We start from the raw sequence: 27,191 nt of genomic DNA, 5'->3' as shown, positions 1-27,191 counted from the left end.
CCTGTGACGAAGGACCAGCGCAGAAATTTCTTAATCCAGGACTTTCGCCAAACATTTCTAAGTAATTTAAGTTTTTTTTTATTTTTTTCGGCCCAAAAATGCTAAGGACTTGGTCCAAGGACCACAATAATCATGCTCTTAGAATAGCACTTAAAATTAAAGTAATTAAAAAATTTGAAAGAATAATATTTCACAATTAAATGTAGTAACTTATGATTTATTATAGTCGATAAAAAATTTATATATATTAGAATATAAATATATCTATATTATTTTGAATTTTGGGTCCTTCAAATTGCTACCATTTTTTCTCATTTATTTAGGTTATTATCTGTCTTGAGATAAATAGACATTCATAAATAAACTAAAATTATCAAAATTGATAAATAATATCAAAGAAAATTAGGTGAGATAATCAAATAAAAACACAGTAGATCTTGACCTGTCCGACCGGACGGGTAATTATTTTATGTTTTATATTTTTTATTTGTTTGTATTAAATGATGTATTTGTAATATTTAAATATAAATTTAGATTAAAAACTAACTTTTGCAGTTATAATAAAAATTAAAATTAAAAGTTTAGTAAAATATTCTGATATAAATTTTAAAAATTTCTAATTAAAATAATATAGAAGTGGGTGAAACTTTTCTCCAATTTTAAAATCTTAGCATCCCTTAAAATAAAGAAAATAAATTTATAAATACATAAAATATATAAACATATTTGGAACTATAATTTTTAAAGCTTGACCCGTGATCGTATAAATATTTGATTTCACTTTAAATTTTGTCTTTGTGCCAATGGTATTACTATACTATATATATTTGTAAATTAAATGGTACTACATAATTTTCAATATAACATTTTAAAACACAATAATTCTAATTATTACTTTAAAAAATTATATTTGTAATTTTAGTGTCTACTATATCACAGGGGGAAACGGCCAATTCCACTATAAACTTTACCTCTCCATTATTTTCATACACGAACTATCGGACTAAGCCAAAACCACCACAAACTAATTTTTTTTTGAATTTCAACCATAAACTTTGTCAATTTGGTTAATGGCTACATAACCGAATCTGATTTCGGTTTACCTAGCTTCGGGTGATGCTGCTTTTCGATTTCAATCTCCCATGTCGCTTCTTTTTCCTCCTTCTTCTTCTTCTTCGTTTTGTTTCTGTGATTCACGACAAACCCTAATTTTTTTTAAAGTATGTGTTAAGGTAAGATGACAAAAGTTTACAAAAAAAAGGTAAGATGACAAAACTACGTTGTTTTAGTTTTTTTTTTAAAATTGGTTCAACATTAAACCTACCAAACTTATTACAGGCTCGGGTGTGCCACACCATCACCCGAAGCTGGATAAACCAAAATCAGATTCGATTATGTAGCAATTAACCAAATTGACAAAATTTATGGTTGAAATTAAAAAAAAAATTAGTTCGTGGTGATTTTAGCTTATTCCGATAGTTCATGTATGAAAATAATAAAAAGGTAAAGTTCATGGTAGAATTGGCCGTTTACCCTATATCACAGTGTATCATAAAAACAAATCCTATATTTATAACTAATTAAGAAGATTAATATCGATTTTGTTCGATACAACAAAAAAATAAATATAAACAAAAGTTCTGATCTCATCTTTTTCTCCATGAAAAATTTTAGAGACACCGCAGAAGAGAGATTTTTTTTGGGAAAAAAAAACTAATCTACATAAATTCGCATTTAGCCAATTTATTAATTATCTTGTTAAAGACATTCAGCTTTGATATTCCAGTAACAAAAAACATGCATAAAAGTTTCGAAGACACTTCCACTTGACCATAGTCGCGAGACAAAAAAAGACTAATAATACAATGTTTTTTGTGCAAGCAAGAAGATTTCCTGCTGGCATCCTTTTCTTCACCGGCCATGTTCACAAATTTGGCAAATGGTGACCGACTTTGGATTTACAAGAGTGCAACGTTCACAAGCCCATTGGCCTGTATCCGTGCTGCTGGCTCGAGAAGTGGATCCCTTATTCTTTGAACTTGACGCTCTACCATATGCACCATGCGAGTTCACATCCGGTAACCCATTCTCCAGCGCTCGAACCAAGTTCTCGAAATAGTTTTTGGTCACACTGCTCAATTAAAGAAATGTTATTAGCTTCTTTTGTCATGCAGAGCCAAAACCAGATGAAAGAAAACTTCCTAACAGTTCACACCAAATTCTTGAAACCTTTTTATTTTTTCAGAAAAGGTTATCAGTATTCACTGTAGGAATATAAATTACCTTGTTAAACCTGCGAGTTTTGTGCGGAACTCATTAAAATCTTCCGATGGACCTTTGGCTTCAAAGTACAACTTCAGTTCTTTTTCAGCACACTGATGAAGTCGTTCAAGGCCTGACTCAGCTTCGCCTGGAAACAGAAGAGAAGAAATCAAATGATAAGCACATTAAAGCAATGGTACAAACAAAAGTCCCCATACCCAACTAATAAACAGAAATATGATACTAAACCCTGACTAGATTGGTTTGACTTTCAGATTAAGCTGGACCAAATTGTTACGAAGACGCTTGAACATAAAGTTTCAGATTATGTATATGACCATTCCCTATCTTACAACAAAAAAAAACAATGATGTCTGGCAAATTTGGATCCATCGTTACATTTTCTACCTCCTTACGATATAGAACAATTGGAAAAAGGCAAAAGATAAACGTTGTTTGTTTGTGAATTTTATAGAGCTTCATTCAGTCTTGGGTAACTTTTTCGACCACACTAACCAATCGCATTGAGCATATATCCTAAACCATTCCCTAACTTACTAGACTACATGATTTTCTATAAAATAGGGAGCAAAACAAAGATTTTTGAAAGAACAGAAAAAAAGTTAAAATGGAAAATTTGAGGACTAGAAATTGGTTACCTTGTAAGTACTCGAAAAACTCTCTCTTTCCATGCTCATGGTCAGGTATGTAAAAACCATAAGCATATGTCCATTTAAGAACTCGTCTGCATTCAACTATCTAATGATTGTAGATCAAATTAGTGAGCCAAGTCCAGAAGTCTCAGATACCTCACAGGAGAAGCGGGATATATTACCTGTAACCACGCTTCTATAATGAACTTCAGTTGTGATTCAGGTTGACACTGTATGTCACTAAGCTTCTCTATCTGTCAAGTCAATAAGAAAACCAAACATTAGAACGTTCATCAAAATTTACATGATATACCAAGTTAGATAACAAACCGCATATGTGCTATATATTGTAGATCATCATGATACTTCTTTGATAATTATTATTTACATGAGAAAGTATTGCACTGTAAGCTTACCTCATCTGTTTGCATCTTCTTAAGATCCGTCAGCGCCTTTTGCCTAGACTGCAGCAATCAGTAAAATTTCTTCTAAATCATTTAAGAACAAAGGCCAATGGTTTTTTTTTGTAAATACAAAACCTCTTGTACTGTAGGGTCATTATTCAACAAAGAGTACAAATGTACGGGTAGGAAACATGAAAATTGCAAGGCACAATGATATGGCTACGAAAAGTTCCAAGGTTTATTATAATCTCCCTAAAGACTAATTTCACTGATATGCTTAATATGCCATAGAATTTTAGACCAGTACTTTGCTCTAGCAGTAACACGGCTTGTTAAATGTTAACTCTGTTACTCCAAAAAAGGATTAGTCACAATACCCAATCCCTAACGAGCATAAGCCAACAAGTACTAGTTAGTAAATTCTCACAGCTAGAGGACATGTTCCTTATACAAAAAATACATCACACACACTACATCACTTCTTCACTTCTTTCTACGTTACATAGCCTCTATGCATTTCAAAATCAGCCAGCTTCGCTTTCTTAGTTTTTCAAAATTCACAAGGAAAATATATACCCACTACTACTCTACTTCGAAAAAGAGAAACATATACACTTAGAATTAGTCATTTAAATAGTTCGTCTACTTCTCTCTACTTCTCTTAGTACATCAATAATTTTTTTTTGTTTTCTAGAAGCAAAGACTGCTGATTTTTTTATTCCCCTTTTAAACAGAAGGGAAACTTTTTTTTTGATCAAACCAGAAGGGAAACTAAATGAAGAAAAATTGACATACCGATTGATTGGTTGCCCATCTTTCATAGTAATGGGTATATCTCTCAAGAGAGTTTTTTGCCATCTCTCGGCGTTTTTCAGTCTCATCATACTGCACAAAAAGATTAAGAGAAACATAAAATGCGTTCAGAGATAGACTAAAAAACATATTTGTTGTCAGTCAGAGGCAGAAGCAAAGTATATAACTCATACAATGCCGTCTTGCTTTGCTGCATCATAACGGTTACAAGCATAAAAGCCACCTGTCTTTTCTCCATGCTCTGTCCATGCTCCAAGACAGAGCCTACATGTACACAATACAAATACTTAATAATGAATATTGACTGGAAGCAACACAATATATATAACACAACCAGATTCATATAAGGACCAGCTACAAAAAAACACTGAAACATGCAGAAACAAGATTAACTCAGTAAATTGGTAACCTGAAATAATATGATACTGAAACATGCAGAAACAAGATTAACACAGTAAATTCGTAACCTAAAATAATATAATCCACTTATTTTATATCTTGCTTCTGAAAATTAACGTAAAAATTCAACTCTGAGTTATGATTCCAGGACGCATAGAGAGAACATAAGCAGAATTCATGATATGAATATGATGGCATTTTGTACAATCAACTGATTTATCAAACTTACCAGCAGAACTCATATTTACATGGCGGGGTACATGTAATATGCATACAACCCTGGTTCTTCTCTATTGGCCGTTTACATTTTGGACAGGGCTTCGAATTTGCCAAAATCCTGAAAAGTCAATATAGAGTTTAGAAGAACCAATTCAGAATGTGAAGCATCAAGCACCCTACTCCTAGGAGATGGATGAGAAGAAACCAAAAATCTAACAGTTAATAATGAAAACGTATCCATTGTCTTAGCTATACAAAATGGTTACCATCACTACCAATACAATATAAAGAATCCAGATATTTTTAAGAAGTTCAAGTACCCTTTTAAGGTTGACCACTACATGCCAAACATCTTAAGCATCTATATCGGATAAATCAACGTACCAATTCATGTTCTCAGATTCAGCGCTATTCTTCATTATCCACTTAGATACGGTGTCACAATCCACAGGACGGTGAGCTTCTTCAGCACACTGCGTTCACATTACGTTCCAGTCTTAGTTTCTACGCAATGGAAATGATGATGATTTTACATGAAAAAAGCGACTTACATTCCAGCAGAAACTGTAACAACATCGACAATTCACATCATAATTACCACTCCCAACAACAAAGTTTACAGCGTAGTCACAGCCTGGAGCAGGACACCACTTGGTCTGAAGGATAAAGAACACTAAAATTACGAACTGCTTTTCATTCGAAGGTTAACCAGAAGACAGCTAAACATCATGAACATGCCTAAAGAATAATGAAACTGAAGATTGATATAGTTTACCTTTCTATTGTCTTCAACATAAGATCTAACAAAATAACTTGTGTACTTCTGTCTATCTTTCTCAGGAGCTAAAGAATTGATCATATCCTGACCAATAGCAGCTTTGCAAGAAGGATCTGGGCATCGTAACATAAGACACCCTGGACCATCATTAATCGCCGTGGATATATAACCTAAAGATGGGGGTGGAAAGGTCAGACAGATAACCCCAACAAGAAAGAACCACCATCAAAACAGTCAATGCTTATATGTAAAATAGTACTTTGCAAGTATAATCTACACATGGGAAAAGGTTTGAGAGATAAGTCTCAAATATTATCAGGACAGGGAGTAAAACAAACCTTCCCAGCATGAATCGCAAAAAGGGTGACCACAAGCAGCAGCATGCAATTTGTCAGAAGGGAAAGTCTCAAAACAAACACCACAAGTAAGCTGCCACAATTTGAAAGAAAGAAACAAAATTAAAGTTTTAATTCTTTCAGATAATTTTTTTACAATGTTAGAAAGAGAGAGAGAGAAACAAAAAAAAGAGACATACTTCAGATTCAGCATCAGATGGAAAATGAACAAGAGGTTTGTCCAACAAGCCAACAGCCTGTCGGACTTTTTCTTCGTCAGCAAACCATTCATCATGAACTCTGCTTACACACCTAAAATATGCCAATAAAAATGATGAAACTTAGAAGCAGTGATGTTTAAGATGTATCTGTAGGTCCGGTCCTAAAATGATTTTGGAGGCTGTAGACGATTAGTAAAGATTTATATTAATTTTTTTAAGACTAAATTAGCCAATTAGGGGTCTATGTCTATGTAAATTAGGTGCATTCCGCTTTGCCTAGAACCGGCCTAACAGACAATAAATCTGGAAAATAAATAAAAAGAGAGAGAGACCAATTGTAGTGACGAAGGAGGATAGCAGAAGAGACAGTTGAAATGGACAGAACAGAAGAAACCCTCGAGATATCTTCTTCTTGCAGCTTACAAATATCCTCCTCGCTCAACACACTATAGTTTTGCTATTTGTTGTTCACAACACCAAACAAAGAAAACATTATTAAAAAAAAACAGAACAAAAGGACAAAAGTAATTAAGATTTGTTATCTCGACAATCACCAAAAATGTAAGGGGAAAGAGGTGAATTGAAAACGGAGATCGAGAAGATGAAAGAACAAACAAACCTGGCGGCGGAGGAAGACGAGGTCATCGGAATCATCAACGTCGTCTTCCACGAACTCGTAATCGGCGTCGACGCTGTCGGCGTAATCGGAGTCGTTGTCGGCGTATTCGTTGCCGCTGTAGAAATCTTCATCACCCTCCATTCGAAAAATATTTCTTCGCGATCGATTCAATTCGAATCGATTGGATTCTCAACACTCTCTTTTTCGATTTTTGTAAAACTATAAAAGGAAATAAAGAAAGGCTCCAGGAGACGTTTTCCAAGGCATGATGTAGAAATAGCAAAAAAGGGTAAATTACGAATTAGCCAATAAAATTAATTCATTATTAAGCATAAATAAATTGTTTAATACTATATATAAGAAGAATTCATTCTAATTTTATCGAGACTTCAATCTGTATTCTTTTAATAACTTTTCTCTTCTCAATTTGTATTTGTATGTGTGGGGGGGGGGGGGGTTCATTTTGGTCAATTTAACACATTTTATAGTTTTTTAAAATTTCAATTAAATTTGCTAATATTTTAATAAAGTTTTATAAGATCATCTAAACAGTCCTTGAACATTAAAATTTTAGAATACTAATATTATTCTGGAAATTATAGTGAGTCGATGCTTACTAGATTTGGATTTATTATTGATGAAACGCTACTGAATTATTTTTGTGGTCGGAAAAGTTATTTAAATGAATTAGTGGTGGTAGTTCAGTGGTGTTTGAGAAAAATAAATTTAATACATCAATCATGGTTTGAATTATGCCGGCCACACAGATATGAACCATTAATTTCGGTTTATTTTATTATCCAAAAAGAAGTTTTTCTGTGGACTTATATCTCCACTCGGAAGTTAAATATGTATTTTTAATAGATTTGGATTTAATTTTTAAAAAGAGTTACTGAAATGACCAGTGTTATTAACCTCGTAGGTTTGAACCGGTGTATTATTCCTGATGGGTCCAATTGTTTCTGAATCCATCTTGATCTAATTAATCTTTTATTTGGCTTTTGGATCAGACTTTTTTAGCTGTCTAAATTGTGGGAACTTAAATTCCCAATCAAATAATAATTAACGAGTATTATTGAACTAAGGATTTGAGAAAATTCTAGGAGTTTTAGAATCAGTAGAATTTGGATAGAATTTATAGATTTTGATAAGGATTTGGAAGATTTTGATACGAATTTAAAATGATGATTTTGGATTTTTTTTCTAAGAAATTGGTGATTTGTAAGATCTTTAATAAAATTTTAAAACAATATAAAGAAACTAGTTATATCATAAGTTATCATAACCGCAGAAGATCATTTCATCGGCCTCATCTCTGTCTACAAAATTTGTGTGTTTCTCCTAAAGCTTACATATTTACCTCGTCTTACTCTCTTTTGATCTTACCGCATGACACAAACAAAAATCATACACCCTTCCCTATTACATGAAAAAATCTTAAGTGAAGAATTTCTCATGTCATCATCAATAAACCTGTAATTATTTTATTCATCATTCACGCTATGTCTTTCCTGTTACAAAACAAATATCAGAAGAATAAAAAATAGAGCATGTATCTCTCTCTATCTTTCTCTGAGAGCTTCCATGTCTGAAACCAACAACAACAAAATTTGACTCATTCTTTTGAATTTTCTGTTTCTTTCAAAAAAATTCTAGGGAAAATATAAATTGAGGTTTCTCAGAAATTAAAACAACTCAAGAGTCTCCTCTACCCTTCATCACTTGAATTCCATGACCACTACTATTAACTATCCGATCTTACACAAACTTCGGCCTAAACAGTAAAATCAGTCAAAGCATTCTCCTAATGATCATAATCAAATCGGTTATCTTCTTCATCTCTGGTTTTATTTCTCGATACGCCAGAAGAGAGAAGGAGATTACTTCGACAAAGTCACTGAAAGTTGTATTAATCTCCAAAAACCAAAAAAAAAAAAATACAGTATAACTTCTATAAATTAAAAATCTATAAATTAATATCTCTATAAATTAATATCTCTATAAATTAATATAATTTCATAGTTTCAAATTGATTTTTGTTTCAATTAGTATCTCGATAAATTAATAATCTCTATAAATTAATAAAAATTATAGTTTTTGATGTAGTTCCAACATTATTAATTCATAGAGATTTCACTGTAGGTCGAAAGTTAAGAAAAAGAAAACCTGGGAATTTTTTTTCAAATACCATCTCACACGATGGAATTTCTGTTCACACAATTTTAACTACAAATCATTTTCAAATACTTCCCAAATAATTTCTGATATGTTTTATAGATGAAATCCTTATTTTTCAATAAGGGTGGATTTGTTAGAGTTTGTATAAATGATAGATTCAGTTAGCAAGGATTTAAGATAATTTTGTAAACTCAGATCTAGTAAGGTGAGATTTGGACAAAAAAAAATCCTACCAAATCATCAATTCAATAAGCTTCCCTAAGTATTTCGCTGGCGTATGCATGTTTAAATATTTTATAATTACTTATCAATATAATCATTACTAATTAAAAGATTATAATGATAAATTATTTATGTTTTATAACAAATTATATGTTTTTCATTTAAATATTCCTACGTATAATTTTAGAAAATATTTATGTATATACATTCATTATTAAAAGATAAATTTTAGAAGTCACTCAATATTATCTTTCAATTATATAAAACTAAAACATTTATTTGATTAATATTTGGGGATTTGTCAAAAATGACTCAAAACTTGATTTTGAATACAAAAGTGTACCCCAAATTCAATTAAAAGCAAAAGTAATTTAAAAGCTTAAATTTTAAAAGTCACTTAATATTCTCTTTTCAGTTATATAAAACTAAAAAAATTAATTGACTAATATTTAGTTATGTATCTTTTGTTTTATTAATTTTTTTATTAAAAATAATTTTAAGATAACAATACAAATATATAGGAATTGCCTTTTTTATTTTAATATATATTTTAGGTTTTGGATAATTGTGATTATTATTATTATTTAATTATTTATCTAATCAAAATAATTTAAATTCATTTTGTTATATAAATTTTATTCATTAAATATATAAACGATATTAATTATTCTAACTTTTAATGTGAGAACTCAATTATGAAAAATCACTTCGCAAATAATAATATTAATTAATTAATTTTTTCATAAAAATAATATTATACGAAAGACTTGCCGCTTCCAGTTGTTTGAAAATAATATGTTTCCTTAATCAAAATGTCAATGAGTTTGATTAGAACTCAGAAATTTTATTGTGGAAAAATCCTATAACTCTTGCATGATCAAGAGGAGGAGAAACCTCACAAAAACATGTACCACTCGATTAGAAAATAATGTTATAAGTTATAACAGATCTTGCGCCAAAAAAGATATTGAATTTTTTTTTTTTTGAATAATCAGGAGGTGATCCGGCGGTCGTGGCCAACCGACTAATTCCCTGAGCCCGAAACCAGCCTGCGTCTGTATCCTCAAGAGGCCTAAGTCATTCCGTGGTCAGCGCGTATCGAACCGGGTCCGTATTGAAGCCTTTAACTTCCTCAAGACCATTAGGCCAACTTGCGCTGGTTAAGATATTGAATTTTGGTACTAAATTTTGGCCAGATAGATTTTCGGTGCATTTAAAAACAGATTTTGGTCCAAACATAAAAATTATGTTGGTTGATTTAATTAACGTAATCATACTATAATTTAAATTTGACCAGAGTTTTTCAATATTATAAATATAAATAACAAAGTATGTAAAATAGTTACATTACATTATAAAAAAAATAAACTTTCTTTTTTGAAAACATATTTAAAACATCAAATATTAAACTAGAAATTCAATAATTAATTATATAAACTAATTGTTATTGGATGAAAATTATACATGTGTGGATGAAGATTAATCTTCATAGTTTAATAATTCAGTATTCAAAATAGATAAGAACATCCAACATAATTTACAAACAATTGAAAACTTGATTAATAAACTGGATCTTTTATGTAGTAACTCTAGCTATTTTTATATGTTAGATTTGTTTATACTATACTCAATATTGATGGTATAATAAACGGTTAAAATACACAAAAAATTACTCAGTGTAATTAATATTTGGATTCATTAACAATTATATAATTCATTTAAATTTACATGCTTATTTTATACTATTTAGTACAAACAAAATATTAAAACTAAAGACAAATTATACATGCGGTTACACTGATAAGCTCTATTTAAATACCGGATGAAAATTATATCAGATACTTTTTGGAAATTTTCCATAACTTTCGAGAAAATCTAACAAATTACTAGACCCCATAAGGTGCAAAACGCAGATGAATCTAGTAAGAAAATTGCTATTTTTGTTAATCCGCCTCGTAAAGAATTCAAATCCAAAAAGAAAATAACTAAATTGCTATTTAGTGTCATTGTTGATAATATTATTATTTTTAAATTAAAGACTTTCCTAGAAAGTTCATAAAGTAGTAATTACATAAAAATAAAATACTAATACCGCCAGGTTAAGAGGTAACAAAAAGAGTAAGCATAAACGAACATCAAGGAAGAAGCTAATTACTACTGTGTTGTCTTAGCATATGCAAATACCCACCAGTTTTGGTTCTTCACCACCCTCCACCGCTGCTCTTTTTACCACTAGACTCGTTTCCCCAACCACTATCTTCACCGCTCTTTTTACCGGCAGACTCGTTTCCCCAACCACCGCCAGAACCAGAACCGCCACCCCAACCACCATCATCGCTGCTCTTTATACCACCAGAATCATTTCCCCAACCACCACCTCCAGATTCGCTACCCCAACCGCCAGTCTTCTTACCACCAGACTCGCTTCCCCAACCTCCATCTCCAGTTCCGGTTTTGTTATTTCCCCAATCTCCGTTTCCATCTTCCCTCCGTCCTCCTCCGCCTCGACCACGACCACCATACGGCCTTGGCGCTCCACTTGGATGCCCATCACCATGTCCACCACCATTTCTGTACTCACCACCTCTCCCTAACATATATACATTCCCACAATTTGTTAAAAAGTGAACATGCAGAATCATAGTCTCAGATAACAGAAACAATATTAATAAACAAATACTTCCCAACGTGAGACTGCTAAAATCTATTTTATTAAAGTAGAAGTACTTTAAGCTTTTGTTTGGTAATAGGGATATGAATCTTTAAAAAAATTAAATTTTGTTTGGTAACAAAGATAGTAGAAATTTTTGTCGTTTCCTTATTTAAATGATAGATTTAAGTATTTAATGTCTTTTCCTAATTTAAATAATAGATTTCTTTAATAGAATGAATCTTAACCAAAATAAATTTCCTTATAGATTTTTTGTTAACATTTAATATTTTTCAATATTTATTAATAAAAATAATAAAATAAAAATCACACATCAAAATCAATTTATATATCATATAAATAAAATATAAAATATTTTATTTATAAATTGTTAGTATAACACTTTTATAATATAAGTCCAATTAGTTATAAATATTAGATTTTTATATGATACACTTTGATATAATAGACGATTAAAATCACATAATATAATTATTTAAAGTAATAAATAATAATTTTGTTTTAAAATGTTATACTAACAATTATGTAATACATATTAATTTACACATATATACATAGATATTATCATTAGAACAAAGAAAAAAATTGAAGTGAAAGCAAATATTTATACGACCACGGATCAAACTATAGAAATAAACAACAATAGTGTAAGATTTTTTTTTAACAAATTTATTTTAATTTCAAATATGTTTATATATTTTATGTAGTTATAAATTATTTTATTTGTTATTAAGAATGCTAAGATTTTGAAATTGGAAAACATTATGACCCATCTCTATATTATTTTAATTAGGAATTTAAAATTTATATCAAAATATTTTTTTAAACTTTTAATTTTTATTATAATTACAAATGTTAATTTTCAATCTAAATTTATGTTTAAATATTACAAATATATCATTTATAAATAAAAAACTAAAAACATAAAATAAATACCCGCCCCGTCGAGATCTAGTTTTAAGTTAAAACAAAAGCCTGAGAAGTCGAACCATGATCATGCAAAGTTAAAGAGTTACCTGGTCTTGGTGCAGATGAGCGCTCTGAGTTACCTTTCCAGCCTCCTTCACTCTGAGAACCACCCCAACCACCACCTCCTCCAGAAGAGCCACGGTCCGCTGGGCTTCTCATCGGCACCATGGCTGCAACAGACCTGATTGATGGAACTGTTTCCTGCAACGGGTCACCAATATGCCTCTGGAAGTATGACACAAGCCTGTCAATGTCTTCAAACATCCTTTTCCTGAACTTGAATCCCTTCGGGTATAGACCAACATACTCGTGATGTGGATTTGTGCTCCTTATGTAAGACAGTATAAAGGTGCCTGGATGCTCGTGTGATATCCCGAAAGAGTAGACTATCCTTGCGGGATTTTCACTCTTCTCCATCCTGAGAAGCTCATCCACTTCTGATTTTGCCCCCTTCCGGAACTTCCTATAGTTAAGCATGGTCTTGAGATGAGAGACTAGAGGATCAACATATCGATCCATGACCTGCAATTATGAGGTGGTAAGATTATAAAGCATGTTAATGTTGAAGAATAAAATACATGTTCTGGTTGATAGTACCTCATCTAAATCCTCGAAGGTGTCCTCTCCAATTGTCAGCGTCTTACCAATACGCTGTAGGCTTGTGATGTCCTTGCTTTCTTTTCCACCTTCGACTATCTCCTTGTGAGTATAGACTCCACCGTCGATCTTGAGCGTCAATGTCAAGTAATTGAGTCCTCGAGAACTTGGACGAACAATGCTTTCTCCAAAATCTTTGTCAGACAAATACTGAAAGATCATAGCACCAACAAATAACCTCAGATTCAGAAAACAAGACTATTAATGTAAGCATCTTAACAAGTACCAAACAGAGTACCTCGGTTGCTTGGTCAGCAGTGATGTTCTGGAAACGGGGATGGACAATCATCCGAGACTTAAAATGCTTCCTCACCAGCTCCTTTTCTTTTCGGGCTTTCTCTTTCTCAATCTGGAGACTGTTTCTATCCTCATGGTAATAGGGATCCAGATTCTGGTTTTGCTGGCGCCTGTTGTTTCTCATTTCACTTTCTTTGCAAATAAGGAACACTTGATACCTCTCCTTTTGAATCGATTTGATCTTGCATGTAAGAATTTCGCCTTCATTTAGTCGGTCCGACAACTCGACAATATCTCTCCCATCATCTGCGAAATCTTCCTTGCTAAGCATCCCAGTTAATCCAGAATCTAAAACACATATAGCTCTTCCACTCTGTAATCTCCGAACAGTGGCCTGGACAATTCTGCCTTCAGCTATGGTGTCTTCAGTTTCTCCAGAGTTCATAAAAAACTCTTCATCTTGAGTTGGAAGTTTAAAAGGTGTCCGCCAATCCTGGAAACCACAGCTTAGCTCTCTCATGATATTACCGTAAGTTTCCTTCTTGCTCTCTCGTTTCTTGCTTGCAAGATACTCCTCAAGGACAACTTTCCTCAAAGAGCCAGGCCGATCTCTCACATGCTCTATTGCCATCTCTATTGCATCCTCATCATCATTTGAATCACCTCTTACATCTTGATCATAAATATCTTTTGCCAATTCTTGTGCGAGACCATACGACTCGGGATGTATTCTGGTGTCATCCAATAAGTCGATAAATTGACTGCTATTAGCAGCCAGCCCACTCCTTCGGATGCGCAAGAAACCAGCTGCATTTACAAACACCTTTTTGCCCAGCCCATGCATTATCAGGTCCTTGCGGACAAATATTGATCCAGCTCTAACAAGCGACCTTTGCAATGACGCAGCTTTCCTAGGCCCAAGTCCAGAAATGAACTGTAAAGGAGAAAAAAACCACTCATGGCCAGCTGCCAAATTAATGTCGATTCCAACCTGGTTTGTTATGTCAACCATGATCTGCTCAACCATCCCATACTTCTCGTCAACCTGAAGAAAACTCTCCAATGGATGAAGCTTCCAAGACAATATTTCCCGGCCTGGGCCGCATAAAGTCGCAGCCATTGCAAGAGGATTCTGGAGATAGCGTCCAAGACCAACTGCACGTTTCACGATCCCTGACTGTTGAGGTAGCTGTTCACCTGAGATTCGAGAATTTTCATATAGCCTAGGAAGTGATTCATCTACATAAACAATTGTTAAATCACCCATGTGTCCAACATCTCTAGGCATTTCCTCCACCATCTGGAATATGACCTGAAATAAAAAGAAGAGGAAAAACATGACCAAAATTTACTTTGCAAAAGAAAATCAGCTACAGTAGCAGAAATTCTAGAAGGCAGTCAGTCAAACTTGAAAAAAGGTTCAGAGAGTTTAATAGTTTTTATGATAAGCGCACAAATCCAGGCCACTACAGAGTAGATATTGAGGAACTAATTAGGTAAACCAGTGGCAGTGATAACAGTTTTCCGGAACGTATCAACATAGGTCCTACATTTTAAGAGAAAAACTCGGAACTTGTATCATTAGCATGGCTTAGCAAATAAAGCTTATGGTACAGGAATCTTTACCTCATATATATCATCCTTCAGACGAGTACAAGACAAATTGACAGCTCCCAAAGCCACAACATGCGGTTGATGGTCCATCATAAACTTTAAAACACGATCCTGGTCGTTCTTTTTAAGCTGCTGGTCGTTGACATTTTGGGATCGCAGTGTGAGAGATCCAGCATAAAGGACATCAAGCACCTCTCCCGATGAATCCAGCATCACAAACGTATTTGGTGGCTTTCCAGGTCCCCAACAACATGCCATGACCCTTGGTGCAGATTCCTCATCTGAGCTAATGTCCATTTCTTTCTTTTGATATGGCCCTGCAGACACCTTGTTCCACAAAGCCTGTCCATACTCTGAAAGCACCCGACTCTTCGCTCTAATAGTTAGCAAGGATCTTGCTTCTTTCTCCATTGATGGCAAGATAAAAGTATGAAGTGCATCCTCCAGTATTAATTTTCTTTGCTCATTCCAGAGTTGAGCATACTTACTGACCCCAACACTTAGATAGTGTTCATTGCAGTCACTAATGAGCCTGTTCATGCAGTTCTCCGGCAGCTTGAAGGTTACTTGAAGAAGTTTCTCCTCTTCTGCCTTCTGAATGAGAAGCCACTGCGAACCCTCAAACTTGCTTAGTGGCTTTTCTCGTAACCACTTAACCCCAGAAAACTGATGGTAAGAATCTATTACTCCATTCCCATCTGCTGTTGGACTTGTTGAGACTACTGCATTCTCCATATAAATGCCACGGACATACTTTTTGACTGATGGCTCGCAACTTATCTCAACTGCAGCCTGAGAGAGAAAAATAAGAAGTATGTCAGCATTGATGCTAAGAGAAGCTTTGTAATAGTAAGTCCCGCTTAAGATTCGAAGAACGTACCATATGCCGTGCACCCTTAAGGACAGCTTGAGGATTTTCAAACATTGCACACACAAAGTTAAATGCCTTTTCCTCTGGTGTTTCTTTTGCATCCTCAAGCTCATCAACCTGCAACTCAAGCTGCATTAGCACTGTCATTTCAAAACAAGATGCAGTCCAAACGAAAAATCACACTAACCAGTTTTTCTAGGGACAATGCAAGTCCCAATTGCTCAGCACTATACCCAAATTTGTTTGCAACCTCCCAGAGCCCTGCTTTGCTGCAGATGCTATACTGTGATTTTCTCTTAGGCCTCTTATACTGCCCTTCATCAACTTCACCGGCAGGAAAATGCAAGTTGAACTTGGAATCTACATCATCAACTTCTCTTTCTGTTTCTGCCACTTTAAGAGACTTCATGACTGATTCAAAAAGATATTGATTTAGGTTAAGCCTAGTTTCATCATAGACCCTCCTGGACTCTTCTTCAAAACGTTTTGTGTAGTAACCATGCAGCGCCATTTTCCTTTTTCGAAGGAGAAGCCACTTCCTATCCAAGTCCTGAATCATCCAGAAGACCTACATTGGCAAAACACTTTTACGTTAATCCACCAATTTCCGCAGATTCTATATTAACCTGGGCGCTTGTTGTCTCTCCCAGAAAACTGCTTACCTTATGCCACTTGGCCTCATGTTTCTCCTCAATATTGGGCTCACTGATATCAGAAGAGTCTAACAAGCTCCGGCATTGCTCCTTACGGTACATAGCTATAAATGGTATCTAGAGGAGAGCATAAGAGAAAAAAAATTAGCATAACAATCGATGAGCAATTCTAGGAAAATCCAACTAGAAATGAAGTTAACTACCTCTAGTTTCTGCACATGATGTAGCTCCAAAAACTTTGCAATGTCATCCTTGTTAACCGAGAAACCTTGTCCACCATAAATGTGAAGTCCATCAGGATCCTTTAGTAGAGAAGTAAATTGAGCATAAATCCAACTGCTCTCTTCCTCAATGCTAAGTTCGTCTATTGGAGGGCTTCCAGTACTTTCTTCAGATATCTGTCAAAGTTGGCAAGATATCTTTACATCCAACCATGAACACCAAATAAACTTAACATAAGCACACATAGAAAAAAACTGTAGCAAAGAACACACCTGCATCCTCTCAGGCATATCAAATAGGCGGATTTCATCATCTTTCCCTGTCATGTACTTATCAGAAAGAACAGTTGGTTCAAACTCATCTTCAAGCCTTCTTTCCACCCTTTCACTTGATGCCAAACCCTTTTTGCGAATTGACAATAACTCGTCCACATCGCCAAATATTTCGCTAGCGTCTCTAAACGCACTCATATCTGATCCCTGTCTATGTTTCTTTTTCTTAGGGTCGCCCCTGAAAGAAAAAAAACGTTTAGAATCAGAAAAACTTAAACGTGACACAAGACAACCATAAGATCACAAGAACAGAAAAAACTGTACCTCCTAGGATGACCATTGCCATCTTCATCTACGATGAAATCTGCCATTTCATCCTCGCTTCCAACTACATCTTCCTCCACAGCTACATCTTCCTCATCACCTAAATCATCAGGCAGGTCTACTAGACACAACGAGTACAAAATCAAAAAATATGCATCAACAGTCAAAAATAAGAGTATCAACAAGCTAAAAAGAATATACCATCAACATCATCAAACAGACTGTCTTTAATCTTGTCCTCAGCACTTCTTCCAGCTCCACTACTCCCATCAAAATCATCATCAGATGATCCTCCCTGGCCAAACTCTCTTTCCCTTTGAGCTTTCTTCAACCTCTTATACTTTTTCTGTCATGGTTCAGGGAAAACAAGAATCAATATTTATTAGCATTGCAAACGTTTTGCTAAGTGTATGCACATAATGTTGATATAGTTATGCACAAGTATGACTAACCTTTTGGAATTTCATGTTGCCGTTATCTTGGAGAAGCAGATAATCATCTTCATCAAGGTCTTCGTCCCTGTTAAATAACCATATGTGGGAAGTTTATCAGATAGAGATACACATAACAAACAAGCACTACTAATAATTCAGGGAATACTTTTATCAAATCCATTCTGAATCTCAGCATTAACATTAAATTTTTTTTGTAAGTTCTGAAATTTAAGAGAGGAAGAAGGGGAAAACAATGTATACTTTTTCCTTCGTTTCTTCTTCTTTTTCTGCTTCTCCTCATCACTATTTTGCCTTTCTTCTTCTTCCTCGTCATCTTCTTCTTCTTCTTCATCACCCACTATGAAACCATCAGTCTTATCATACTCATTATCACCTGCAAAACAAATATACGGCTCTCACATCATGGAAGTGCAAAAGTGTAGCAGAAACACCACTGACTCAAACCCAGAGTGAGATCATAAATGCGAAACTCATAGCTTCATACAGAGAAACCCTTTAGTCTAAAAGGAACCTGACAATGCACGTTATTAAACCAAGTATCCCCAAAGAGTAAGAGAAGATAATAAAACACCAAGTGGTTAAAGGAGGAAACTTTCCAGCAGAAGAGAAAAGATCTAAGAACACACAATGAACTGCATGCACTTGTGTAATCTCTTTCAACGAAATCAGACTCTCTTTCAGACAAAGAACATAGGTTGACACATAAAGTGGTTAAAGGAGGAAACTTTCGAGCAGAAGAGAAAACATCTAAAAGAACACGGCAATATGTTCAGTGCTGCAGATTCAGACACAGATACAAACTTAAGAAGATAAAATCAGACTCCCTCTTTCAGACAAAAGAACACACATTGAGACACGAAGAACCCAAAAATCAAGGAAAAAGCGCCAGCTTACCCTCCTCCTCTTCTTCATCTTCGTCATCGTTGTCAGGGTTCTCGACATGATCTCCATGAATTGGCTCTCCCTCCTCGTCCACGAGCTCATGATCATCTACTGGGAAAGGATAAAAAAAAATCAAATCTTTTAGGTAAAATCAGAAGAAACCAAGGCGGCGAAATTACGGCGCAGAGAAGAAAAATTAGGGTTTGTGCGAAGTGATTCGCGTTACCTTCTTCGTCGGAAATATCGTTCCTCGCCATGAGATACTTTCGAGAGATTACAAGTGCGACGGCGCAGAAAGCTGAGGAAAGTGTCGATTAGGAAGAAGGTTTCGCGATTCTAGGGTTCGTGAAAAGCGGCGCGAGCGAGAGAGCAGAAGGCTCTTACCAGTGTTATATATTTCTTCGCTGAAGCCAAAGTAAAGAAAACCAGAATCTGAAGGAAGCGATGCAGTTCTCAAGCGCTTTATATTGAGGTCTTTTTGGTTTTCTCTGCGTTTAAAACTTTTAATAAATGATTGTTTCTTTTTTTTTTTCTTACTTAAAACGAAAAGAAAATAATCTTTTATATTTTCATTCTTTCCTAAAATTTTACAAAATTGTTGGGGCATAAACTAAAAGCTAATATTTTCTTATTTATTTTCCTGTTTCCAGTTATTAATAATTCTTATTTATATAACAACCAAAACTACATAAACATACAGAAAATAATAATATTACGATTAAATGCATAACTAGAATTTTGAAAAACATTTTATATTAGCTAATGCCCAACTTTGATCTAAAAACATTTTTTGAATAAGGATCCAAGTTATTGGTTTTATCGACGGAAATGATATTTGGAACCACCAATTTCTAATGTACAAATACTATCATATATAACAAAGAAACTGTAAAAAGAGAAAAAAAATATCTCATTTAAAAACTTCAAAGCTCCTCTTTATCTTCTCTCAAGTCTTCTACTCCGTTCTCCTTTTTCCAGTCGATAGTGTGTGATTCCTTATATTCTCGTTTGATCTTTGAATGTATAGTTTGCATGTCATCTTGCTTAGGGATTTCAATCTCAGATTTGTTTCTATCTCCATACATGGAGTGGTTCATGTCATGCTCAAGGTAGTGATTCAGTATGCAGCTTGTTCTTGGTGTTTCAGTGGTTCTCTGCTTTGATGATAGCCTAGTCCGTATGGAGTATAACCGGCGGTTTAGTGGTGTGTCAAGCCCCGGTTATGGGTTTCTTCTGTTGGAGGTTCTACCTTTGAATTATGGGAAGTGCTTTTCCTTGGATTGTTTGGCAACAATATTGATTCTAGTGTGCATGTTTTATCTTCCGTCTTTGGTCAAGGAATCTCTGACTGTCTCTAAGGAATTGAGGGCTTCAGCTCTTCTATACATCTGGATGTCGGGTTCTGAAAGTTAAATATAGTGTCTTTTCATCCCCAAGGTTTTGTTTTTTCGGTTTTTAACTTGTGGCACTTGAAGAAGCCTCGAAAGTAACATATTGAGTTGTGATTCCACCCTAATAAGTTTGGGTATGGATGCTTATGCTTACTTTCTTTCTATTTTTTGGTGGTTCTTCTTTTCAGAATATCTGGTTGATGTTGATTTTAGGTCTGGATTTTAATTTTCCTCTAGTTGTGTTTAGTTATTGTGTTCTTTTGTTTTGATGAATCTTGTAGATTATATCAACTTATGTCTCCATAGAATGGTTTGTATCTTGTTGGCCTTAGGATTTGAATGGTAAAAACAGTTAAAATGGTACAGATCATGCAAATCAAATGAGATAAATACAAACCATACATATTAAAGGAGATAATTGTAGATCACATAGATCAAATAGTTTATTACAGTTTTGAATCATAAAATCAGCTTAAATAAAACAGATTATATATCTATTAATGATATCAATCCAAATTAATGTTGAAAGGTTGTGTGGTTTTATAGGAAACTCTATTCTTATTAAAAATTATGTTATTTTATTTTATATCAAGGTGTCTTTTTATTAAAGGTTATGTCTCTTCAACTTAAAATTATTGTAAAAGTTTATGAACGAAAAGTTGCATCCTTTCATATTTATTGGAATCTCGAAATTTGTGTTGTTTCATCCTAAAAAGTGCATTAATTGAATTTTTTTAATCAAATTATATGTGTCTTCTCAACATTATATCTAGAGTGTATTTGTTTGAAAAGTTCCGTCTTTTTAATTGCTTTTAAAAATAGTTAAATACCTTCAAAGTGTCTTTTTAAAAAATTTAGAGTTGTGTTTATTCATTTTATTTTAAATGCATCTTTCTCATAATAATTTTTTATTCTAAAATACAATGGTTTATAAAAAGTGTAAATATATATATTTTATCATTATAAACATGTATCTTTTCATCTAAAAATGTGAAAATATGTAAGATATTTTTCTATCAATCTAGGATGTATTCTTTTATATATTTTAAGTAAGAATCCAAAAATATAAAATGTGTCTTTTCAATTTAAAAACTTTTTAAACATTTCATTTAAGAAGTCGAATATAACATCATACTTTTACTTAAACAAGAGTCGCATTCATTCCTTAAAAGTTTACATCTTTCTGAAACTTAACCATTAAACTCTTTCACAATAAAAATATTTTAAATATCGATCACCTAAATAAAGACATGTTCATTCATTAAAGAGTTATGTATTTTAAGAAAATTAACAATTATACCTTTTCATTGAGCCATTATTTCATGATAGAAAAATTATATAGGTTAACAAAATAGCATAAGATCTGTTTTTTTGTCAACATAAAAGTATTTCTAAATCAGAAATATATTGTTTTCATTAGAACAATGAGGTACAAACATATCATAACCTAAGAGATACGAACGTACTATGATCCAAGAGGTGTAAACGTGTTTTAAGGGACGTGAACATATCGTGACCGAAAAGTTATGAATGTATCATGACTGAAAAGGTGGGAACGGATTGTTACCGAAAGAGTATGAAAGGGTCAAAAAGTACGAATTGGTGACCGAAATGGTGAAAATCGTGACCGGAAGGGTGCTAATGGGTCGTGACCAAAATAGTGCAAATGGTCGTAACCGAAAGGTCGTAAAAAATTCGTGACCAAAAAAGTGCAAAGGGGTCTTGATCAAAAGAGTCTGAATAGATCGTAACCGAAAGAGTGTGAATTGGTCGTGATTGAAAGGGTACGGACGATTCATGACCAGATGAGTGCAAATGGAACATGACCGAATATGTAAGAATGAATCGTGACTGAAAGGATGCAAATGAGACATCACATGGAGGGTCCTATAGCAATCATAATTAATGTCAAAAATTGAGTTGTTTTATCTTAAAATTGCATTAGTTGAAAGAAGTTGTCAAATTATATATGTGTCTTTTCAACATCATCTCTAAAATGTATTTGTTTGAAGTGTTATATCTTTTTCGTTTGGTTTTTAAAATAGTTAAAATATCTCAAAATTGTCTTTTTAAAATTCAAGAATTGTGTGTTACTCATTTAATTTTAAATGCATCTTCTCATAATACAATATTTGTCCATTCTAAAAGTACAATGCTTTATAATATGTTGTAAAAATAAATATATATCTTATCATCATAAGAATATGTCTTTTCATGCTAAAAATGTAAAATGGTTTATAAAAGATTATGAAAATATGTAAAAATATTTTTTATCAGTTTAAGATGTGTGTTTTCATATCTTAAATAAGAATCTAAAAATATAAAAGGATGTCTCTTTTCTTTTTAGAAATTATTTAGACATTTAAGATGTGAAAGGATGTGTCTTATCATCTTAAACATTTCATTAGTTTTCGAGAAAATTTTAAAATGTAGAAGGAAGTGTTATTTCATAAAAATGTATTTATTCATGTTAAAATTAAATGAATTTTCATAGACTGTTAAAAATGTATAAGAATTTTATTTTTATCATAAAATTTTGTAGGTTTTTAAAATTTATCTTTTGTCTAAATATGTACTTTTAATATGTATTTTTATTTATTTTAAAACTGTATAGATTTTTAAAAAATTCTCAAAAGGTCTAGGATATATATTTTTATCTAGAATCCTAATACGTACACATTCTGTTTTAGAATGTCTAAAGATGTATTTTTCTATAGTGATCTGCATTTTCTTCCTATAATGCAATAATTTATAATATGTTATGAAAATATGTAAGAATGTGTATTTTCACTCTATAAAGTTTATAGATTTTTAAAAGATTGTCAATGTATCTAAAATATAGATATTTCATCCTAACAATTAGGTAGATTTTTAAGGAATTCTCTATTTGTTCATTTTCATATCAATTTTATATACTTTTAAAAATCTATAAAATTCTGATAACATTCAGGTAATTTGGTTGGTTGAGTGAATTAATTATTAATAATATTATATACACGAAATTAAATATATGATTTCAATTTTTAAATTATACTTTATGGTTATAGTATTCTTTTTCTGTGCGTTATTATTCTTTTTCGGTTTCGTTTATTTGGTTTAAGATAAAATATTTTAAGCTATTTTAAAGAATATAATTTATTAGTAGATAAGTATTCAATGCGAGCATAAATATATTTTAAATTTGCACATTTTTATTTATGTATGAGTTTAATATATGTATTATTTATTTATTGAATCTCTTATTACACTTACATAGAGAAAGATTATTGGAGATTTAAGTAAATTTATGTAACCATTTAGGTGAAGAAATTTCTATGCGTCATTGATATATTTATCGTTTTGCCTTTGTTTCATCTTCTCCTAGTACTCCTGTTAGACAATCAATTTCCATATTTTCATCGACGTTATAAACATATATACTTTTGAAAACTTAGCTTTTATAGACACAATTCGCTTCGTATCACGTGCACGGTATGAGCTAAATGCTACAACGTGTTCGTGTGTCGTTTAACCAAAATAGGAAACTATGTCTTGCAGAAATCGAAATTGTGAGAAACTCTATTAAGGCGATACGTCAGCGTCCGTATTTTCAATGTAATGTGAGGCTGCCACGTGTTCAATATAGTGTAAAAGCATTAAATGACAATGTTTCTTTTTTAATATATAGGGAATATCACAAAATTATATTTATATTAAAATTTAGATTTATATTTTCTAAGATAAAAATAAAATAAAATAATTTTAAAATTAAATAAAATTAAAATAATTTTAAAATTAAAATAATTTTAAAATTTTCAAAAGAAAAATATTTCACAATTGAATGTAGTAACTTACATATTTCAATATGATTTATTATAGTCGACAAAAATATTAAAATTAATATATATTAGAAATTTTTTTAAAAAATCATGTCGCAGATAACCCACGGTTTCTAAGGCGCAAATGAGATTTTTCTGGATGTAGGACCCTTCGAAGTGGAGTCAGTCATTTTAACCGTAGAAATATAATTATATCTATATTATTTAGAATTTCTACCAAATTTGTTTTTCATTTATTTAGGTTATGATCTATCTTGAGATAGATAGACATTCATAAAATAAACTACAATCATCAAAATTGATAAATACTATTTAACTGACGATAAAAAATTAAAGAACGTAAAATAAAGAGAAATAACCTCAAATAGTTCCAAAACACGTTTTTATCTGCAAACTAACACACAAGAACTAAACGACCATAATAGATTTCATGATAATCATACTATTCCTACAAATATATTAAATAATATTTTAAAATATAATTTTTTGAATTTTTCTTTTTGAAACAATTTCTTTAGAAAAAAAATAGGAATAGCTTTCGAAATGTGTATAATATATTTTTGAATTTGAGTTTTTTTATCAACCATTTTTGAATTTGAGTTATATTCATATTTAAGAAAATGTCTGAATAAATATATATTTCTTATTAATAAATATGTATAATATCTTTAAAATGTTTAAGATTTTTTTTAAATGTGTGCTTAAACTTACATTCTTAAATGTATATATAGAAAGAATTTCATGAATATATATTTATAAATAACTTATTGAATTTGAATTATATGTATATGAGTAGGATACTCTTGATATGTATATCATCATCCTAAAATTTTAGTAAGCCTTTTATGAATTTAATATCTAAATTTTATAAAAAATTATAGATATTTAAATAGGCATATAAGTCAATATTAGAAAATACGTGATATACATTTAAAAAAAAAGAAAATGACATAAATAACACTAAACCAAGTTTTTGTCCACAAACTAGCATTCAAAGTTTAAAGTGACAAAATTAAGTTTCATTAAAGGGGATCATTTACTTTTATACCCCTTTCTTTGATTAATTAGAAAAAAAATTTTGGGCCTCTAAAATTTAATTGTCGGAGGCATCGCCGTCGTCTTCTCCGCATCACCGTCTTCGTCTCCTCTAGCGCCTCTGCATCTTTCTCAATCTGTCACGTCTTCTCTCCTTGTTCCGTCATCGTCCCAGTCTCTCCTTCAAACAGATGGCCCTCTTCCTAATCTCCTCTCCCTCTTCACCCACCATTACTGTCGATCTGTCGCCTCTTCTCTCCTCGTTCCGTTTGGAGGTTTTTTTTCGTCTACATCAGATTACAGAGTGCAGTTGAGCGGTGGCACAGTGAATCAGACGCTCCCTAGATGTCACGTCTGCAACGAGAAGTGTTTGCAAGAAGTAGCTGCCGTTGTCAAGGCCGGTTCAAGTGTCTCTATGGCTGATCAATGTTCCGAGAAGTTACCTTCTTGGTTAAGAGCTGCTGAGACCAAGTCAGACAAGGGACCAACGAGCAGCGCCAAGGTGCGTTTTAATTCAACTTTTGTTTCCTTGTAATGGGATGGGATGAAGTGCTTGAATGTGCAAATCCTCACTCCCTGTTGTTCTTTGATTGCTCTGTAATTGTGCAGCATATGGGGTTCTCAGTGGTTCTTTCAGATATGTGTCACTCAGTAACTGGAATTACCAGTAGAGATGCAGCTCTCAATGCGAGCCCTTAATTTGGCTGTTGGTCAAGCTGCCATCTCTAAGTCACTTGATGATGATGATGGTGATGATGGAGGTAATGAGGAGAGTCATCTTGGTGTGCTCAGGCATGGAGGTCACCTTGTCATCAAGCTTCTAGAAAGCGAAGATGCTCAAGGTACTGTAAAGACAGTAGTCCAACTCTATATACAAATGAAAGAAATGATTCCTTTTTGCTAACCAAGTAGACTGTTTTTTTTTCTCTAGATTTTGCGAGGATTTGCAAGCCCATCTTTAACAAGGCATCTTGGTTGAGGCCAAAAGCTACAAGACCATCATCTCGAGAGATCTACTTGATTTGCCACTTGCCAGGGCTTTCGTTCATAGAATTAGCCTTTCATATACAAATGAAGATTCACCGATAACTCTTTTTTATGTTAGTTTATAAAGGATCAGAAAACAATAATATAAAGCAGCATGCAGCATGGAGATTTTGCGTGTTTGTGTTACATTTACTTTGCAGCTTCTCTATATGTCTCTCATACACAATGAAAAAAAAAACAAATTTAGGATAACCATCGTAAACAAAAATTGCCTTGTAAATTATTTTTGAATTGTTTTGTAAGACTTTTCTAAAATTTAGGATAGCAATCCAGAACAAGGATTGTTTTAAGATTTTTTTGTCGGCTTTTTGAGTGGTTTTGGAAGGTTTTGTTCAAATTTAGGATAGCCATTCAGAAACAAATATTTCCTTAAGATTTCCTTACGCGTTTTATAAAATTGTTTCGGTTTTGATCTTTTTAACATGTTTTCGACAGATGGTTCAAGTCAACCTTAAAATGTTCAATAACCAATATTATTTACTATAAATGTTCAATATTTAGTATCATAACATTTTTCGCTTTTAATTTTTTTTTTTCAGGAAGACCTTCTTAAATATTTTACATACTATCATAAATGTGATATATATGTAAGCTTGTTAATACATGATATCCTAACATTTTTCCTTATTAAATATTAATTTTTTAATAAGCACTTTCTAAATATTTTTACTTGTTATCCAAATCATAATAAATATAAATTTTCAGGAAGCCTTTCCTAAATATTTTACTTGTTATCCTAACAAGTCTTTTTCTTTTTAATTAAATATTAAATTTTTCAGGAAGCACTTCCTAAATATTTTACTTGTTATCCTAACATTTTATTTTTAATTAAATATTATATTTTTAGGAAGCTCTTTCTAAATATTTTACATCTATAACAATAAAGTTGGATTATCTGCCTTCTCAGACCGCCACATCAGCAAGGAGGAGGGGGCGTTTTGCGCCACATCAGCAAGCATTTTAAGTCATC

General features: G+C 32.6%; 3 protein-coding genes across 8 annotated transcripts; 1 reads left to right on the top strand and 2 right to left on the bottom strand.

The window, feature by feature from the left end:
- Positions 1 to 1,719: 1,719 nt before the first annotated feature.
- LOC108816799 (probable E3 ubiquitin-protein ligase ARI8) lies at positions 1,720 to 6,971 on the bottom strand. Its single transcript, XM_018589367.2, has 15 exons — positions 6,704 to 6,971; positions 6,417 to 6,541; positions 6,064 to 6,175; positions 5,867 to 5,957; positions 5,526 to 5,698; positions 5,302 to 5,406; positions 5,135 to 5,223; positions 4,761 to 4,868; positions 4,306 to 4,396; positions 4,115 to 4,204; positions 3,332 to 3,379; positions 3,098 to 3,169; positions 2,922 to 3,021; positions 2,284 to 2,410; positions 1,720 to 2,131 (listed from the first exon to the last, which is right to left on the bottom strand). The coding sequence occupies exons 1-15, from the start codon at positions 6,842 to 6,844 to the stop codon at positions 1,912 to 1,914; spliced, it is 1,692 nt and encodes a 563-aa protein (XP_018444869.1). The 5' UTR covers positions 6,845 to 6,971; the 3' UTR covers positions 1,720 to 1,911.
- A 4,101-nt stretch (positions 6,972 to 11,072) lies between these two features.
- LOC108842326 (transcription elongation factor SPT6 homolog) lies at positions 11,073 to 19,399 on the bottom strand. 4 transcript variants are annotated; one of them, XM_018615197.2, is made up of 16 exons: positions 19,157 to 19,399; positions 18,943 to 19,041; positions 18,289 to 18,421; positions 18,046 to 18,112; positions 17,795 to 17,939; positions 17,594 to 17,714; positions 17,270 to 17,507; positions 16,979 to 17,173; positions 16,785 to 16,892; positions 16,310 to 16,690; positions 16,132 to 16,239; positions 15,264 to 16,043; positions 13,639 to 14,949; positions 13,341 to 13,550; positions 12,791 to 13,265; positions 11,073 to 11,693 (listed from the first exon to the last, which is right to left on the bottom strand). In XM_018615197.2, the coding sequence occupies exons 1-16, from the start codon at positions 19,185 to 19,187 to the stop codon at positions 11,305 to 11,307; spliced, it is 4,791 nt and encodes a 1,596-aa protein (XP_018470699.1). In that variant the 5' UTR covers positions 19,188 to 19,399; the 3' UTR covers positions 11,073 to 11,304. The 4 variants fall into 4 exon arrangements, with proteins under 4 accessions (XP_018470699.1, XP_018470700.1, XP_018470701.1 ...); XM_018615198.2 differs by having other exon boundaries at positions 17,594 to 17,711; XM_018615199.2 differs by having other exon boundaries at positions 18,943 to 19,038.
- Positions 19,400 to 25,173: 5,774 nt separating this feature from the next.
- Positions 25,174 to 26,353, top strand: LOC130508767 (uncharacterized). 3 transcript variants are annotated; one of them, XM_057004434.1, is made up of 3 exons: positions 25,174 to 25,676; positions 25,812 to 26,016; positions 26,106 to 26,353. In XM_057004434.1, exons 2-3 carry the CDS (start codon positions 25,848 to 25,850, stop codon positions 26,261 to 26,263), a joined length of 327 nt encoding a protein of 108 aa, XP_056860414.1. In that variant the 5' UTR covers positions 25,174 to 25,676; positions 25,812 to 25,847; the 3' UTR covers positions 26,264 to 26,353. The 3 variants fall into 3 exon arrangements, with proteins under 3 accessions (XP_056860414.1, XP_056860413.1, XP_056860412.1); XM_057004433.1 differs by having other exon boundaries at positions 25,175 to 25,676; positions 25,800 to 26,016; XM_057004432.1 differs by having other exon boundaries at positions 25,178 to 25,676; positions 25,784 to 26,016.
- The last annotated feature ends 838 nt before the right edge of the window (positions 26,354 to 27,191 follow it).

This window comes from Raphanus sativus, chromosome 2 (genome assembly GCF_000801105.2).
Source record: "Raphanus sativus cultivar WK10039 chromosome 2, ASM80110v3, whole genome shotgun sequence".
In the NCBI taxonomy this organism is placed as follows: Eukaryota; Viridiplantae; Streptophyta; class Magnoliopsida; order Brassicales; family Brassicaceae; genus Raphanus; species Raphanus sativus.
This window is presented reverse-complemented; position numbering and strand designations above follow the sequence as displayed.

Bases quoted from the DNA above. Each gene is read 5' to 3' on its own strand.
- LOC108816799 (XM_018589367.2), bottom strand. From the start codon at position 6,844: ATGGAGGGTGATGAAGATTTCTACAGCGGCAACGAATACGCCGACAAC. The intron at 5,699-5,866 runs GTTTGTTTTACT...CCCCATCTTTAG, and splicing joins TTGCGATTCATGCTGGGAAG to GTTATATATCCACGGCGATT. The intron at 3,380-4,114 runs GTATGTCAATTT...TGATTGCTGCAG, and splicing joins GATGGGCAACCAATCAATCG to TCTAGGCAAAAGGCGCTGAC.
- LOC108842326 (XM_018615197.2), bottom strand. From the start codon at position 19,187: ATGGCGAGGAACGATATTTCCGACGAAGAAG. The intron at 17,174-17,269 runs GTGTGTTCTTTG...CAACTTTGACAG, and splicing joins ATATGCCTGAGAGGATGCAG to ATATCTGAAGAAAGTACTGG. The intron at 11,694-12,790 runs GTAACTCTTTAA...TATATATGTTAG, and splicing joins CTCATCTGCACCAAGACCAG to GGAGAGGTGGTGAGTACAGA.
- LOC130508767 (XM_057004434.1), top strand. From the start codon at position 25,848: ATGCAGCTCTCAATGCGAGCCCTTAATTTGGCTGTTGGTCAAGCTGCC. The intron at 26,017-26,105 runs GTACTGTAAAGA...TTTTTTCTCTAG, and splicing joins AGAAAGCGAAGATGCTCAAG to ATTTTGCGAGGATTTGCAAG.